General features: G+C 37.3%; 1 protein-coding gene across 1 annotated transcript in view; it reads left to right on the top strand.

The window, feature by feature from the left end:
- The window catches only part of LOC124159956 (ectopic P granules protein 5 homolog), a 160,691-nt gene that overhangs the window by 106,275 nt on the left and 36,166 nt on the right, over positions 1-18,250 (top strand). Inside the window, exons 25-29 of the mRNA XM_046535784.1 lie at positions 2,516-2,699; positions 2,893-3,114; positions 8,427-8,587; positions 15,505-15,678; positions 16,529-16,707. Of these exons, the coding sequence (XP_046391740.1) occupies positions 2,516-2,699; positions 2,893-3,114; positions 8,427-8,587; positions 15,505-15,678; positions 16,529-16,707 (920 nt within the window). The remainder of the gene's footprint in view (positions 1-2,515; positions 2,700-2,892; positions 3,115-8,426; positions 8,588-15,504; positions 15,679-16,528; positions 16,708-18,250) is intronic.

The following is an 18,250-nucleotide window of genomic DNA, read 5'->3' as shown; positions in this document are numbered from 1 at the left end:
TTATTCCTCAGAATTGTTTCGACGTATGAAAATTCCAAGATAGCCAAAAAATCATCCAAAAAATTCTCCACCTTGAAAGTCAAGGAATTTGTCGTACGATTATTTCAAGTTGGTCAAAAAAATTCCTTAAGTTTTCCCATAAGAAAAGCATTGAAAGCGTTCAAACTATAATAAAAAATACTAAATATCAATTCGTCGCAATTGCAACCAAACCAAAAAATCAACCAAAAAATCTAGTTTATGTCCATTGAATATCATGTTCCTCAGACGTTTAAAAGTACAAAATTAAAGCGAAAAAGTTTTAGTTCCATAAGGCTCCCATGTTAATTCAGGTCGATATGTCTCGAAAACTAATCGACTTTTTCAAGTTTTCAGATTTTTTCTCCCGATGAATTTTTTTTTACTTTTACGTCCAATAAGCCAAAGATCCACGCCTATCACAGTTTGGGCTGCGAATTTGTATCAATGAGTCAGTCAGTGAGTGAAATTGCCGTTTTATATTAGCTTAATAATAAGTCTCTCTTCTATGCTGACAGGAGCAAGGTTGCTTCCGGAGAAAAGCTGGAGAAGCATCTTCCATTATCAGGGAAGTAAAGAGAGAAACGTTATGATCCACATTCATTTTTTTCCTAAAACTTATGCGTAATCATTTCTCAACAAATTTAGATTTTGGTTAAGTATTGGTTCACTTGGTTGAATACCCAAAAATGATGCCCCAAAACATGTACTTTAACCTCATTTAGTTTTTGCGTTTCTTTCCCCATCGTATTGAAAATTATGCGAAGTATCATTAGTATGGAGAAAAGATTTTCTTTATGTTAGCACTAAAAATTAGTAACCCGATTATCGTATAATAAGTAGAAAGATGGAAAGGACAAAGAAAATGTGTAACCAAAATCTATTGAAAGTCTTCACAGAAGATGAGAGACAATTTTATAATTGCAGCTGCTCACACATGGTAGACATTAGAGATTTGCGAATAGTATCCGCGAATACTCGAATACCTCAAATAGTAGAAAGTATTCGATATTCGAGATCTCGAATAATTATGGTAAAAGTACGACCTCAAATACCTCGAATACTTTGAATTTTGTGCCACACACTGTCGCCTGCACATGGTTGGTAGTTGACTTGAAAACAACGTAGTGGACTCTAGTTGTTTAGTGCATGCAGTGCCGTTTAGGGCAAGTTGACGAACTACATTAAATTCACGGAAAAGAGAGGTGAACAGATATCGTTTGATGTGGGGAACCAAAAATGATTGGGGGAAAAATCTGAAAATGAACGTTTAGTATCCTTTTTGCAATTCTAGTATTCGATGCATTCCAAATTTCAGATATTTGAATATTCGCGGTATGATTTAATATTTGAGCTAGAGAAATCTGTTATTCGACCCATCTATAGTTTAAACATATAAACGCGCAATATCGCTTTGACGCTCTCGCACATGCCTTATGCGGGATTGTAGCCAACTTACATCAGGGACTCAGATCCAAATTTTCTCAAAATCGGATATTATCAATCACCGACGCTCGGGGCCCAAAGTTAAAGATTTTGCGAACATTCAGGCTGAATTTAGATGGAAGCACTTGTATATAAGATTTAGATACGGAGAATAAACCACTGCTACTGAGCCTGTTTTGGCAATATATAGTGATAAATATAGCATTCAAGGTTATATTGACAAAGTTAAAAGTTTATCTAAAGAATTTTATGCTTTTATGATGAGTGAGAATGATCTCCAAATATTGAGAGCATCCCGCGTGTCACCCAAAATATCTGCCTGGGGTAATGACCTCTTGGTGCTATATCCAGGGGACCAAAGGGCAGAATTGAAAGATATTAGAGGCGATACACTACAAATATCTATAGAGTCGTTGTAGAAAACAGAAAATTTATAGAATAATCCAAGTGTTACACCATCTTCAGTTATGTCCGAAAAACACCCAAAAATGAAAATACCAAAATTTCAAAACTTAAAGTGGGATTTGGCACGTTTTCCTGGTGCCAGATTGCAAAAATAATTTTCATGATTTATTTTCTCACCAAATAGAAAAAAACTCGGGGGCATCCCAAATGAAATTTGAAAACTTTAAAATAAAGACCACCCTACTAATACATGCATAGGCAAATGCTAACCTTTCAATATGAGGTGCATGTTATACACACACGTTATTTTACCCCTGCCACACACCTTTTTAGGTGGGTTGCAGGGTAGTGCATAGATGTAGGTGTTATTATTAAAATTCTGTCATTATGCTTGTAAAAACTTGAGCGTATATTATTTACAGAAAACTATGGTGTATAAAATTGAAGCTAGTAATGTAGATGTTGACGTTCAGTCTCTCTTCCCAGAGTGCCATGTTGATAATTTAGCTGTAGTTAAATTTGAGTTCTTCCTTATGGTTAACGTCATACGCACTAAGTCGATGTACTTAGTTGTCTGTCATTTTCTCTCAAAACATTATTAATTTTATGCATTTATTTTTTTGAATTTCTTTTTTTCCAATTACAGGTCAAATGTGCTGTTACTTTATTTGCTACTTTCTTCCGACGGGAGCGACTTCATTTTGGAATCCATGGCTTATATCCCAAGTATCGTGCTCACATAAAACCTATTCAAAAAGTTTTTGAATTGTTTGGTTGTTCACTGTTGGCAATTACCCTGAGAGAGAGGAAAGTTGTTGCATCAGCTACATGTAAGCCAATTTTTTTTATTACTTCTGTAGTTGTATTGGTATTTAGTTGTATGCAGGAGTACATACTCAGGAAAAGATTTCGTGTGAAGTGCGTGTGCCATCCAAAATGATCAAGTTTAGAAATGGCTGTTTTTTATTGCTTTCTGAATCCCTTTAAAAGCTAATGAAATTTGCATCTCATTTTATGCACCAGCATCAGATTCTACTTGGATTGCTATACAAGACTTGTATTCTCCATGGCTTCTTCCTTATTGGGAGGATGAACTGACTGGAAGTGAATGCACTGTGTGGATCATGGAATTAATAAATGGTCATCCCCCTCTGACACCGTGGATTGCTGCAGACTCAGCCCATGCCAGAGATATGGCTGCATCATTTATCAAATGTTTGCTCTTTATGATTGACATTTCTCCAGGTAAGCCATATTGAAAAATTCAGGAACTCTTTCTCTTTGGCCGGAGTGGGTAGTCTTGATAGATGAGGCGTTAGGCCAGCACTTATTTTTTCAAAGTAGGTAATCAGATTTAAAAATTCATGGTCTCAAAATGTGCAAAATGGTGAGAAAAAAAATATGACAAAGTTTCAGGTTCGTGCAACGTCGGATAGCCGTGCCTGAGGCGCCTATTGGGCCTTAATGCAGTTATTTTGAATGTTGATTTTTTCGACCCTGATGAAACTTTTTCTTAGGTAAACATGATATGTATTATAGAGCCCTTTGTACAAAATTGTCTACCGTTTAGCCGTATCTTGATTCCTTCATACCAAGACACTGCCTCAAAGGTGTCCGCCGCACGCTTTCCACGTCCATACTGCCAGCTGCGCAGCATGTTACTTGATTTGCACAACACTCCTTGGATCTTCCCTCCTTCCCCTTAAATTCTGGCACAGTGGATCTAGATTGAGTGAAAATGATAAGCTGGGGGCCATATGATTCATTTTTCAATGCAATTTTATAGAAAGTACACTTTAAGCAAAAAGAAGGAGGGAAACTAGGATTTTCATGAGGCAACATTTCATTTTTCAGCAACATTTTTCATATGTTGAAGCAACTGTATGATATCTCATTACTTTTCATGTTTAACAATCAAATTTGACTTTTTGTCATCGGGAAAGCTTTTTCAGTGGTTTTGTACGGTGAATAATAAATGCTGGTTGAACTGTTCTTTCTTGGTTACACTTCCATTATAATTAGTCATGAGTTTTACTGCTCTCTTGGCATGACCAACCACCCTCAAATTTTCCACCCTACACTTCCTCTTCACCTCTGATGAAGTCTTCCCTCTTCTTCCAAAACTGTATAAGAACATTGAAGAAGGAAGTGTAAATATCGAGGATGGAGAAGAAAAGTCTTGTGTTTTTAATGCCCAAGCTCAGTGACTGAAATTCTCATTGTTTATGCAATAGATAATTTGGTCCATGGTGTCTGTCTTGGATATGTCAAATAATTTATCTGAATTATATCCAGATACTTTCATTGCAGAGTTTTGTCATTCCCTTTTGCGTGTTTGTAAAAATTCGTCGTTACTATTAATAAAGACTTTCTACCCTTTTAATAGATATAATTCCTTGCATGAGAGGCACCTTAGTCAACTGCCTAATTTTAAGCACTATCTGATGTTCTGGAGCCATACCTAACATCATGTGTCCTTCACATGTGGCAGAAAAACTCCTTGAGGGCCTCTCTCGTTGAAGGTACATAGTTTCAAGGAATGTGGAAGGACATATGACTAGAGGTCCGTGAAATTCGCGAGATGCGACATCGTGAAATAACGCGAAATCAGTAAATAAAAATGAAATTTTGTGTTTTTTGTGATTATAGATGAATTAGCGAAAAAAGCCTTCATTGTTTAATGCTGCTGACGTTAATTTGCTCTATCTCATTACGATTCCAAGGTCAATTGGCCAGTTTAGTCTCGTGCATAATGCATCCACGTAATACAGTGGAACCCCGATCTATCGTTCCCGCATTCATCGTTCGCCGCTCCTGGTCCCTAATTAAGTTCCATAAAGACAATGTAATTTTTTCCCGTATCTATCGTTCCCCGAAGTATCGTTTTCCCGCATTTATCGTTTGAAGATCGTGGTCCCATCGTATAATTTTCCCACATCCATCGTTTGACAAAAATGAGACAAAGTGTTTACAACTTTACAACGTGTTATTTATGGCTAATAACGACAGACACATAGTTTGAATCTTCTCCAGGAGGTTGAAATACGATAGGGAGAAGCTGAGTGCCGTGGGATAGTTACATTAGCGCATTTCCCAAGATCCGGTATCCCCCTTCATTCAGCACTCGCCTCCCCCCATCTGACGCTTTCCTCTTCTTCGAAATAAAAAAAGGTCCCAGCTCGAGCAGGGATCGTATTATGAAGACCTCAGCTTCGAAAGAAAATATCAAGTTACTCAAGAACAAAAGAAGCCTTTTTCACGCTCCCCCCTTTCTTGAAGGCTGACTTTTTTTTAGCCGACTCGCTTCAAAGATCCCCACTTCTGAAGGTCAACTGCTGCATGAATCATCAATTAGCTCAAAAGGTGTCGAAAAATGAATTTCGGCAATTGGTATTATACTTTTATTAGATTGAGATATTAGTGATGTGCACGTAATTCAAAAAAGAATGATACCAAACACGACGTATTACTAAGGTTATTTCACCATTTTAAGCAAGGAAATAGTTGGAATAATACGATGGTGATTTCTGGTGAATATCGGTATCTTCGCAGCTGATAGTGAGCTTCACGGCAGTTGATGCGGATTTTTTTCGAAAACAGGGCGTCTGGCTACAATTTAGGAGTTATGCTACTAGTCTCACTTGTCTGAGGTGCTAACGAAGCGATGTCTTCTCAGGATATTTTGTTTCTCCCGACTAGCAATCTGAATTCATCTGCTCATCTAGAGCTACGCTACCTATTGTTAGAAATGAATGGGTAAGTTGTCTTCTCTATAGGATAAAAAATTTCATTGCACAGTCATATGGTCATGCTTCACCCTCTGCAGTAAGCTCTGCTTACGCCGTACGCGATAGCATTAGTGCCGAACTTCACCTCGTACGAGTGGTTCCGTACTTTCCAGGGTGGGTTGACTTAAAACCGGCGAGTGTTTTCCGTGTGGATTCTATAGAGTCCGGTTTCATTTTTATTAGTTTCATTCTTATTCGTCTTCGGACCATGGCCCTTTCAAAGACACGAGTGAGAACTTTAAAAGATAGACTGAAAATAATTGAAGACGAAGAAAAGAATCCGGGCTAGAAATGCGTGAATATTGCAGCAAGTATGTCCGCTAGCACATGACGGCAGGGGTGGGGGTAGAGCTAGATCCCTGGTGAAAACAAGAAGTGGGATGAAGCCGAGGATCACGTGGGCGTGCCGCTGACGATTAACACCACATTGCCTCAATCATATTAAAAATTTAATTGCTAGAAAGGAACATTTCAAATAATTAACTTTTTTTGGCCTTCTTCATCCATCTCATAACCAATCACTGCGACGGCAAAATCAGTTGTTTGAGGCATAACACACACATTTCTCTCGTAAATACATATACTTGAAATGGCATTTGATGGATAAGAATTTTTACAGTGAAATAGCAGTGAAAATTCCAAGTGGAGTGCAAACATTTCTTAGCATGGTGGCTTGTTCCTTCAGAAATTTGAAAGAGATATAATTCGAATCAACAATATGACCTAAGTGTTTCGATAAAGTAATAATATTCCTGTAATCAGCTAAAATCTTGTTTGAATCCATTAATGAATATCATAATTCGCAAAAATCCAGCGTTTCCTGGGACATAGGCAACCCGGATATACTTTCCCGCATTGATCGTTTTCCCACATTCACCGTTTTTTTTTCATCCATCCCCCTGAAAAACGATAGATCGAGGTTCCACTGTATCGCGTACTGTAGTGATTTCTCTGCAGGAATTTGCTGTTAAATTTATCACAGCCTCTATCTTCGGTTCCCATGTATTAATCCTGCAATATTTAGAATGAGGCACTTTTTCACCTGAAGAATTAGATATTATGAGTAAAAAATGTGCTGAAAGAAATTTAACGCGGCCACGTAAGATCGGAATTACTAGATCAGTTGCCCGGCACACGGCGTGGCGAGCGAGTTGCCTTGACTGAAGGCGGCCTGAATTTCACAGCGTCGTGATGTGAATGGTGGCCGGTGAAAAGTCGTTCCATCAGAATGCGGCCTAAATGTAGCACTGCCGGTATATTAGAAATAGAAAATAGAAAATGAAATTTATTATTCCGAGACAAGTTTGTCCCTTAGGATCATATATAGTTATAAATATAATAGAGTCAGACATATTGCAGGAATAAGTAGATTTACATTATACATCGATTTCACAGAATGCGACTAAATATATGACAGAGTAGAACAAAAAGATACATATGTATATATAATTATCAGCACGACAAACGTATAAACTCATAAATACATCTGATTTTATTGACTTAAGCATCAGCACAATAATCAGTTAACTTTAGCATTAGCACAATAATCAGTTAAGTTGCGATATTCAATTTACATGTAGCAATATTTCATAATATTTTTTTTTGAACTGTCTTACATTTTTAGATTTTTTTAAAACGCATGACAATTTATTCCATATTTTGCAGGAGGTGGTATAGAAAGATCTAGCGTAAATGGATGTTCTATGGTATGGTACATAGAGTTCTTCCATATGGAGTGTCGGACGTTTATTTGTTTAAGCATTATATTGTATATTTTTGTGTAAATATGTGGGAAGTTCAATCGTAATTAGCTTGTACATAAATGTAGCCTTATAAAGTAGGCTCATATCTTGTATTTTTAACCATCTTAGTTTTTCAAAATATGGTGTCACATGTTCATAATATGTGATGTCAAAAATATACCTTATACAGGAATTCTGAATCCTCTGCAGTTTCAGATTTAGTTCATTAGTAAGGTCAGAATATACCATGTGGCAATAATCTATATGAGGGAAAATAAGAGTGTCAACTAATTTTTGGCGAAGAGGGACGGGGATAAGGTGTCTAAATTGTTTTAAGTGATATAGTCTTAAAGACCCTCTGCGAAATGGATTTTATGTGTTCATTCCATGATAAGGTTTTATTTAGTGTAACTCCTAAGTTAGTAACACTATCAGAAAAATCAATTTCGACACCTTTAACAATTATTTTTGGCAGGGCAGCGAGTATAATTCTATTAATATAAATATTACTACCAATGATGATACTTTTGGTCTTGCTGGGATTTAGTTGCAGACAGTTTTCCTGTGACCACTTACATATATTTCGAATATCATCATAAACCTTATTAATGGCTTCAGTCACATCAGAGGGGTAACAGTCAATGTAGATCTGAAGATCATCGGCATACATGTGGTATTTACATCTTAAAATAACTTTAGAAAGATCATTGACATAAATAAAAATCAGGAGGGGTCCAAGGATTGACCCCTATGGCACTCCTTTGGTTACAGGACAATAGTTTGAAAGCTCGCCTTTCGGTCCTATACCGGCTTGGTTCCTGTTAGAGAGCTATGACTTGAACCACAGCATGGCTGAATTTGATAGTCCAACATCATTCAAGCGACTTATTATAATTTTGTGATTCACCCAATCGAAAGCTTAAGTAAAGTCTAATGTGCAGTGGTTAAGAGGAGTGCATGAAAAATAACATTTGTAACCTCTATAGTAAGTAATGTAAGTGTTATTCCTTGTCATTTTCATATTTAGGACATCAGAATCCTCTTGGACTCATTTGGGAAATGTATTGCTCAGCATTTGCTCGCATTGGTGTAGGAACCCATGTACTGCAAGTTATTCACTCTTCTCTCCTCTTGCTGCCATGGAACAGATTTTGGCCTTCTGTCAAGAATTTGAAGGACATGGTTGAGGTATGTCTAACTGTCAGCATCAAAATGATTTGCCACTGTACTTTGCAAATTCATATCTAGGCTTATGGTAAAGTAATGAATAATATGTCATTTTAAAGAAAATATTATATTAATCTGATTTTTTTTGTTCAATGAAAATGTAGACATGCCACTGCAATAAATGACTCTGTACACCGTAAAGTTAGCCTCGTAATGAGCATTTAACTCAACGTAGAGAACTACGAAGTCTGCAGCATTCATCTTCCACAATAAGTTGTGAACGTTAGCATAGAAAAAATTTTTGGCTTATTTTTTAAATGCATATTTTGTTGTTAATTAACAAAAATATTTAAACATTGTTTACTATGAAAGAAAATTTATACTGATGGAAACACTATTTAATGTGCAGTAATCTCCCAATTGTCCGGGCAGATGATGGGGAGAGGCGGCACAAATAATCAGAAAACATGGATAATCCAAACGCTCGCTTAGTTTTATTGTAATGTTCATAATTTATGTATTTCAAACTATGTATTATTATTGATGCACTTATTCTGTTATTTTAGAGTGCATCCGAGACTCATTGAGAGGTTTTTTCACCTTACCACGATCTTTTCAGAGGTGATAATAAGATTGTACTCGTTTTTTTACTGATCCATATAAGTCATGGTTTTAAAAACTTTCATCCTTGGTGCTGTGACCATGGATGCAGAAAAGTGGTTTGCATGAATGCTTCAAAACCACTGTGCAACGTCGGAAACTACACAGACACCAACCACGTACTAGTAGTCGCATCTCGCATAAGTTGCCTGGGTTGCAACTGCTGTTGGACGCGAATCAGTGATAACAGAGTGTGGTTGCACTCTGCAAGGCTTGGAAAACATGAACACAGAGCTCCTGTGAATGCAGGTAGCTAACTTTCTCCCTCTTTTTGTAGTGCAAAGAAATTTTCACTGGTTAATACAGTGGTGTAGCCAGGAATTTTGTTTGGGGGAGGGAGGGAGTTCAAAAACTTTTTTTTGGGTCTGGGGGAAAAGTTTTGAAAAACAGAGTACAAAGTAGAGGATTTTAATCTGATTTTAAACTAAATTTTAATACTTTTCATTACGGAAAAAACTTCATTTTTCTAAGAAATCTTTTGTAAATTGATGATTTTTTTAAATCTTTTTTTTATTTTTTAATATCTTGATTGTTTTCTATTATGATGAAGTGAAGTAATTGTGTTTATATACTTTGGGTGGGGGCAGAGACCAGACACCCCTCACTACACCACTGGATTAATATGTAGTGATGAGTTACGACTAATTATGGGCTAATGGGCAGGACTTCACGGAGTGGTAGGAGAGTGGGGACACACTAACTTATGTTTTATTCTTCTGGATGATTTAGTATGCATGTTATGCATTAGTTAATGATCTTAATTCTTGAATATTATAATAAGCACTGCAGTGATCCATAGGGACCACTGTGAAAATGTCTATTACATATTTACATATATCCTATGGGACCGCCCAAAATTTTTCCTAGAGAAGTGTTGGGAGGACCACTGCTACAGTGCCAAATGCATTACAACTGGACCACTATAGCCTCAAGAAGTACTTCTGATGGCAGAGGTTTTACAAAAATGACATACATATTTATAACATTTAATATTTTTATCATGAAATAATTTTTATTGGTAAAGACTGTATAAAATGTATATTTGGTTACCACATTTAAGTCAATTCAGCACTTGACAACATTTGAAAGACATTATATTACTTCACTTGTAAGTACTTTAAATTTTTCTGATGCTCATTATATGGTCATTATTTACTTATTGCAAGAGTTATTTTTTATGATACATTGCAAAACAATTGATGCAAAAGTGGGGGTTGCCTTCGAAATTTTCACAAGAAGTAGGTACCATAGGCAAATTATTTTTATTTATATGCCCTTTCTTTCTCTTTTCATAACATCCTTTACAATATATTCTCACTTTGTGGCTGGGTCCACCCATATTTTTAAGTGAGTGAGGAAGGTTTTTCCTTTCTTTTTGAATGATGTCCCTAACTCATCCCCGTCAGCCACTTCCTCCCCACCAAACAGCAGCTGATCAATTAATATTTCCCAAAAAACTGTTGTGGGCACTGTGCAATGGGTATTTTTTTTATGTAGAAAATGTGCATTTACTACACTAATCCCCAAAACCAAAATTTATTCAATTGCTAATGTACGATACCATTTCAATGTTTTCCTCAAGGCTGATCCATAGCTTGAGAGCTGGTCTGACAAATAAATGGAACTTTTCCCTTTATTGTAGTCCTAAATAGCTAAGGGCTTTTTCACAGATCCTGAATGCCTTTTAGTAACTACCATTCCATCCTTGTGCTTAGTTGATTGAAGCAAAACAACTTGTCATTCTCGCCGTTTCATAATTCATATTCCTCTTTTATTCTCTTGCGCATCTATTTCTCCAACTTTCACCCTTTTATATATAGTGGAACCTCGATCTATCGTTTTTCAGGGGGATGGATGAAACAAACTTTGAATGCGTGAAAATGATCAATGCATGAATGTTTGGCTAAGTTGCATATGTCCCAGGAAACGCTGTCTTTTGGCGAGTGATTACAATATTCATTAAGGGATTCAAACAAGATTTTAGCTGATTACAGGAATATTAGTACTTTATTGTGACACTTAGGTCATACCGTTGATTTGAAAAATATCTCTTTCAAATATCCTTAAGGAACACACCACCTTGCTCAAAAACGTTTGCACTCCACTCGGCATTTGCACTGCTATTATGGATTTCTGTATGATGTAAACATTCTTCTCCATCAAAAGCTGTTTCAAGTACAAGTATTTATGAGAGCAATTTGCATGTTATACCTAAAACAACCGCTTTCCCTGGTACAGGGATTGGTTTTGAGATGGATCACAAAGGCCAAAAATAGTTTTTATTTGAAATGTTCCTTTATAACATTTAAATATTTAATATAATTGAGGCAATGTGTAAAGCTTGAACAATATTGCGTTAATCGTCAGCGGCACACCCACCTGATCCTCGGCTTCATCCCACTTCATGTTTTCACTAGGTATCTTGCTCTACCCCCACCCCTGCCGTCATGTGCTAGCGGACAACCCGAGGCGTAGCAATAATCACGCGCTTCTAGTCCGGATTCTTTTCTTCATCTTCAATTATTTTCAGTCCATTTTTTACAAGTCAAGTTTTCACTTGCTTCTTCGGAAGGGCCATGGTCCGAAGACGAATAAAAAGAAAACTAATAAAAATGGAACTGGACTTTATTGAACCCACACGGAAAACACTCACCCTGGAAAGTACGGAACCACTTGTACGAGGTGAAGTTCGGCACTAATGTTATCGAGTACGGCGTAAGCAGAGCTTACTGCAGAGGACGAAGCATGGCCATATGATAGCGCAATGAAATTTTTTGTCCTATAGAAAAGGCAACTTACCCACACATTTCTAACAATAAGTAGTGTAGCTCTAGATGAGAAGATGAATTCAGATTGCTAGTAGGGAGAAACAAAATATCCTGAGAAGATGTCGCTTCGTTAGCAACTCTGACAAATGAGACGCATAGCGTGAGTCGTAAATTGTAACATGATGTCCTGTTTTCGAAAAAAAAAAGCTGCATCAACTGCCAAGAAGCTCAGATGCGAGTATATTGAGATTCACCAGAAATCACCATCGTTTTATTCCAGCTATTTCCTTGCTTAAATAGCATTAGAAATACATCCTGTTTGGTATCATTCTTTTTTTAATTACGTGCACATAACTAATATTTCAATATAATAATTGCCGAAATTCATTTTTAGACACTTTTGAACTAATTGGTGATTCATGCAGCAGTTGACCTCCAGATACTGAGAACTTTTAAGGAGATAGGCTGAAAAAAATTAAGTGGGTGAGAACCAGAGAGGTGCAAAACACGTTTCTATTCTTCTCGTGTAACTTGATATTTTCTTTCGAAGCTAAGGTCTTCGTAATACGATCCCTGCGCGAGCTGGGACCTTTTTTTATTTCAGAGAAGAGGAAAGCTTAAGAGGGGGGGAGGCAAGTGCTGAATGGAGGGGGATAGTGGATCTTGGGAAATGCGCATATGTTACTATCCCACGGTATTGAGCTTTTCCCTATGGTAGTTTTATCGCCTGGAAAAGATTCAAACTATGAGTCTGTCGTTATTAGCCACAAATAACACATTGTAAACACTTCGTCTCATTTTCTTCAAATGATGGATGCGGGAAAATTATACGACTGGACAGTGATCTTCAAACGATCAATGAGGGAAAACGATACTTCGGGGAATGATAGATGTGGGAAAAAATTACATTTTCTTTATGGAACTTTATTTGGGACCAGGAACTGTGAACGATGAATGCGGGAAAATGATCAATATCAACGAACTATAGATCGGGGTTCCACTGTATCACGTTCTTAGGGTTTCCTTATCTATTACATCTAAGTGTCCGAATTTGATAGGTCTTAATGTCTAGCAGAGCATTTGCCAATTACATATATGCTTGTATAGTAATATCAGTCACCACGGTTCTTCCTGAATTTCGCAAATCTTTCAATAACTTCATTACTAAATTAGTTTGCATGGAAATACTTGCATCTTTTTCTCTACCACAATACATTTTCATGTTCCACATGTATCCTTTATCAGCACACAATTTGGAAATTTTTATTCCGTGCTAATGGGTTTTTTGGAAAATATATTGCTTAATTTTTAGGTGTCCTTTGAAAGGCACTAACGTCTCATCCACACAAAAAGTTTTTTCCCCTGGGGTAAACCACTTCCTGATGAGAGAATTCATTAAGGGGATAATTTTGAAGCCTCCATCACCATCAGGGCACTCTTCATTATTACTATAATGCCACATTTTTATTAGAATTTCGAACCTGTTGTGTGACATCACATTAGGAAGAATGCTTACTCTAAAAAGCCTTCTATTACATCAGTAGTGGTGAAGTGTGGGCAAATCTACTATACCCATGTATCCAAATATGCCAATAAATCTCTTCATTTCCCCTAAAGTGGTGGGTTCCCACGAGTGTAATTTGGATTGCTCCCCTGACATCTTCAGTAGACATAAGAGTTTGTGTTGCGAAGAGATTAAGAGATTAATTTGTTCTATCATTTCTTTTATTATTTATTTTAGAGTAAAATAAATGGTAAGACACCATTCTACCAGTTCTACCATTTATTTTAGAATAAGTCAGCAGAACGCAGAATAAACCATCTCAAACTTTTTAGTGAAGAAGCTCAAACCAAGATTTTTCGACTTGTACATTCTTTTATTCGTAATACTATTTCCACCAGGGTTCTCCTAAATTAGATTTCTCCACAGCCCATCCACTTACTTTCCAACCAATCTTCTCACTCCTTTCTACAGAATGTCGTTCCATCCACCCTGTCTCCTCTATGACATCCCTTCTTGCTCCGTTCAAAGAGTACTTTCCAACCAACCCTTTCTCCACAGATGACCCTCACTAATCCCTCAATGAGACACCAAGGCCCAACTTTGTGAAGACGAGTGCGAAAGATAGACAAAGACGGTTTGAGCAGGATGCTAGAGAGCAGGGTGAAAGTACTTGAGGGGCCATAAAGAGTTGTTGGCAAAACTGGTCAGAATTAGTCATTTAATGTGATGACAGCCAACTTGGTGACAAGAGAGAGTTTTGATCATAAATATGTGAAGAGCTTAGGGAGCAATGAATAAGTGTATTACCAGGAAATTCACGTGTATTTTTATGCGTCCCCAAAAGTCACGTGGTGAGGCACCATTTGGAGTTGAAAATTGAAAAAATTGAAATTCACCATTGGAAATCCATAAAGAAAGAAAAGATAGGAAAACACTAATTTAAGTGACTTACATGACTGAGGATAGGTGGTAACAGTGGTTTCTAAAATTATGAGACAAAAAATTTGACTCCATCGGGACTCGAACCCATGATGCCCATTATTAAAGTCATTGGGTGCTTGACTCAAGCAACTCGGTCACAACACTTTTTGAAGTTTATAAACCCATGCAAGGCATCGAAAAGAGTGGTTATCCTGCAGGATGCAGCACTGAATTAAAATTTTGCTGTAACTCAAGATTGTGACGAACTGATCTAGGTGAGTGAACGATGCGAATGTGTTGAATGAAATTCGCTGTCTGCAGGAAGGAAAAGTTACTAACTTCACAGCAAATTTAATTGGCACTGTTCGTACTGTGTCCAAAGTGTGCATTCCTTTATGCCACACTGCGTCACATTGGCCAGCTACAATGGTGCCAAATTTGAAATTCCAGGCACACATGATTTTTTTTTTAAATTTTCGTATCCCTGAAAGTCCATAAATCAAATGTTCATAAGGTGAGGACATACTGATTGTGATTAATGAGTGGGTCACCATGATTTCATAGCAATGAATTGTATTATATGATGCTGCGTGGACATTGAAGTATCTCATACTGAAGAAATAACTATATGTAATTGATGCTCTTGGTCAGTGCACGAGGAGAACTTAAAAGTATTGCAATGATTATGACATATCGTAGTTTATATCCACCTTTAAAAACAGTTAGTTAGTGTATAAATGCCGTTGCTTATCCGTGGAACTTCGTAATAAAGTTCACTTTATAACCCCCAGGACCAGAACTGAGGTTCGTAATTTCGTAATAACGTTTCTTTTACTATAGATTGGATTAGCCTTATCGTTGGGACCACCGATTTGCTTCGTAAAAACGAGAACTTCGTAATAACCTTGTTAGTATTAACAAGAGTTTACTGTAGTTATGCTTTTTGTTGTAAAGCTTTAGTGATGAAATGAAATTTGAATTAAGATAATAATGGATGCATTATGTGAACTAAACAAAGCCTCTGTGTAATATCTTTTGTTTTAATAATTTTTTCATATTTTAATACTTATTTTCCATTTTTTTAGGTTGCTGAATCTTCATCTCCAGAATGTCTCTGCTTTCTTCGCACCATTCTGTCAAAGGTTCACTGGAAAGAGTGGACAGATTCTTTATCATCCTCTATTCCTCTTTCAGCTCAAGCTCTAGCATGTTTTCTTAGGATACTTCTGTTGATCTCGGGAAACAGCTGCTTATGCAAGGTGAGTTTAAAAGTTATTGCATTTATGGCATTGTATGCTGTATGGTTACTGTCCCACTCACCATGGAGCTAGGTTGGGATTGGTTTATAAAATCAAAATTTCTTTGTGCTGCAGAGTAAGGAAATATAGGGGTTGGCAATTTGAATAAATTAAAAGAAAAAAATTAAGACTGAAAAGGTACATGCAGGTAAATATTTTTATCCATAGCTTTTGATAGGCCTCAGCCCATCTTTCTCAAGAAGGGGAGGGAGAAGAATGGAATTCTATAGAATGCGAGGCTGTTTACAGGGTTGATGGAGAGTGAGGATAAGTGGGAAAGATATGGGAGGGAAATGAAAGGTGAGGGAAGAGGGCTGGTAATTGTTCTTAATCTTAAAGATAGAGCAGATGGCCAGAATTTTCGATAACGTACATAGTCTGTCGCCTTTAATTGAAATATTCTTCCAAAAATTAAACTATATTGCCTCTTTTTTAAGTAAATGAAAGATCGTAGCACTTTTCCACAAGAGTGGAAAAGTGCTACGATCTTTCATTTACTTAAATATGACTAACTACCACCAATTGAAGCCTGAATCTGTTGAACTTATATTGCCTCTTTTAATAAACTTAACTGCAACATTAGAGTCAAGACTTCCATGTCAGTATGGTTGTGCATAACCAGCCAGAGCACCGTATTAGTCCTGTGTGACTGTTCTAGTCCACTGGAATGTGATACGATTACATTATTTCCCTACATTCAACCAAAATATTATTAAAGAGAGTTATTTCCTGTACTTATTTTTAAATTTTTGATGAATTGAATTTCTTTTATCATGCTTATAATGTAATACTTCATTTTAACATGTTGAAGGCTGGAAACTGCAACATGTTGCCCACATTATTGGCAGCCCAGACTGTGTCATGGCAGAATTTAAATACTGCTGAATATTCAGCTTTACTGGGACAATATGCATCACGTGTGAATCCAAAAGTTGTTCTCAGCTTCAATAGTGCTGGTAATGAGGAAGATGAGAACACTGCTTTGTTCAAGTAAGTAAGATGTTGCAGTCATCATCTTTTACTTTGTTCAAGTCTACTTTTCAGTCTACAAGGAGACATCATGAGAGTAATCTTCGGGGTCTGAATGCCATGTTATTTTCTGAAACTACATAGGTAATGTAGAAAAAGTGTCACAGCCCTGTGCCAGCAAAGTGTCAGGCACGTAGGCTCTGGTTCAAGGGATAATCGCATATAAAGATTTCGTGCACCATGGCTTCCCTTGAGTAATCGCTCTCTCTGAACTATTGCGATCATCAAATGGTCTAGCGTGTTTGTCCATTGTCCCTTGCTGCATGTGTCCCGGATTTGAATCTCGGTTTGGGATTTTTATTTTCTCTCTTATAATTTTAGAAGTCACCGTCACAACTCATCCCCATTTGTTTTATGTAGCTACTTGGCGATTTTAAAAATGTTCATATTAGTTTATGGACTTTAAATGGATAGGTCTGCCCTAACAACCCTCCCTCCACAGCTGACCCTCTATAATACCTGAATGAAGCAAAGAGGTCCAACTGTGTGAAAACGGGTGGGAATGATAGACAAAGAAGACTTCGAGAACGGCTTGAGGAGGCTGCTGGAAGGGAGGGTCATTACACTTGACAGACCAAAGAGGGTAGGAGGGGAAATCAGGGTCTAGGGTCAGTCACTGAATGTGAGAATAGCCAATGGTGTTTATTTGATGAGAAGAGAGAGTTGTGATTATAAATACATGATGAGGCTGTGGGAGCAATGGCTGGGTTAAGGATGAGCTCATTATCTGGAAATTCCCGTGTAATTACCGTAAAAGCATGTCAAGGGGCGCACCTTTTTTCCCAGAAATTGCAGCTGAAAATGGGGTTGCGTCTCTTACACAAACTTCTTATCTATCCCCCCCCCCCCCTACACCGGTTGCAAGTCCAAGGCGAACTAAGTGGCCTTGGTTTTCTGCATGAGTCAGTCATCTAAAAGGTCATCATCAAGGGCAAAAACAAGTGGGAGGCAGGGGAGTTTCTCCCTTAGTGATGTATTTTTAAAATGCTCCTGTTTGCTTTTCTGTCTTGCAAGCATCGTGCCATCACGTCGGTACCTCAGAGGTGGACATGGAAAAGATCACACACGGTTTTTCGCTCCGGAGGGCGTGCTAAATTTACTGCCAAGAGTGGGCATCCTGCGGCATTTATACTGCAAATAGTTATCGCATATCAAACGTAGAGAAACACATAGTTTTGATGCACAATACTTGGTTAATAATCAACATTCGTCTTGCCGATTAATTTCCATTGCTCTGAGGACCTGATTTTACAAAAATCATCTTCATACGCTATTATGAGGATTATTGAAACTGAAAATTATGTTGATATATTATGAAATATGAAAATTTGGTGTCAAAACCTGCGATTTAAAAAATCCGAACGAGTGTGTTCATTGTTGGACTAAATGGTGGCTAGAAGAAATCGAAAATGCTTATAAGTGAAGAGCATCAAAGTCTTTCAAGCAGCAAGGCTATGAGCAAAGGAGCAAGGGAAGAACACGTCCGATCTTGCATGTGATGTCG

Source organism: Ischnura elegans, chromosome 1 (genome assembly GCF_921293095.1).
Source record: "Ischnura elegans chromosome 1, ioIscEleg1.1, whole genome shotgun sequence".
Classification (NCBI taxonomy): domain Eukaryota; kingdom Metazoa; phylum Arthropoda; class Insecta; order Odonata; family Coenagrionidae; genus Ischnura; species Ischnura elegans.
The sequence above is the reverse complement of the archived record's forward strand: the minus strand, read 5'-3'. Positions and strand labels throughout refer to the sequence as shown.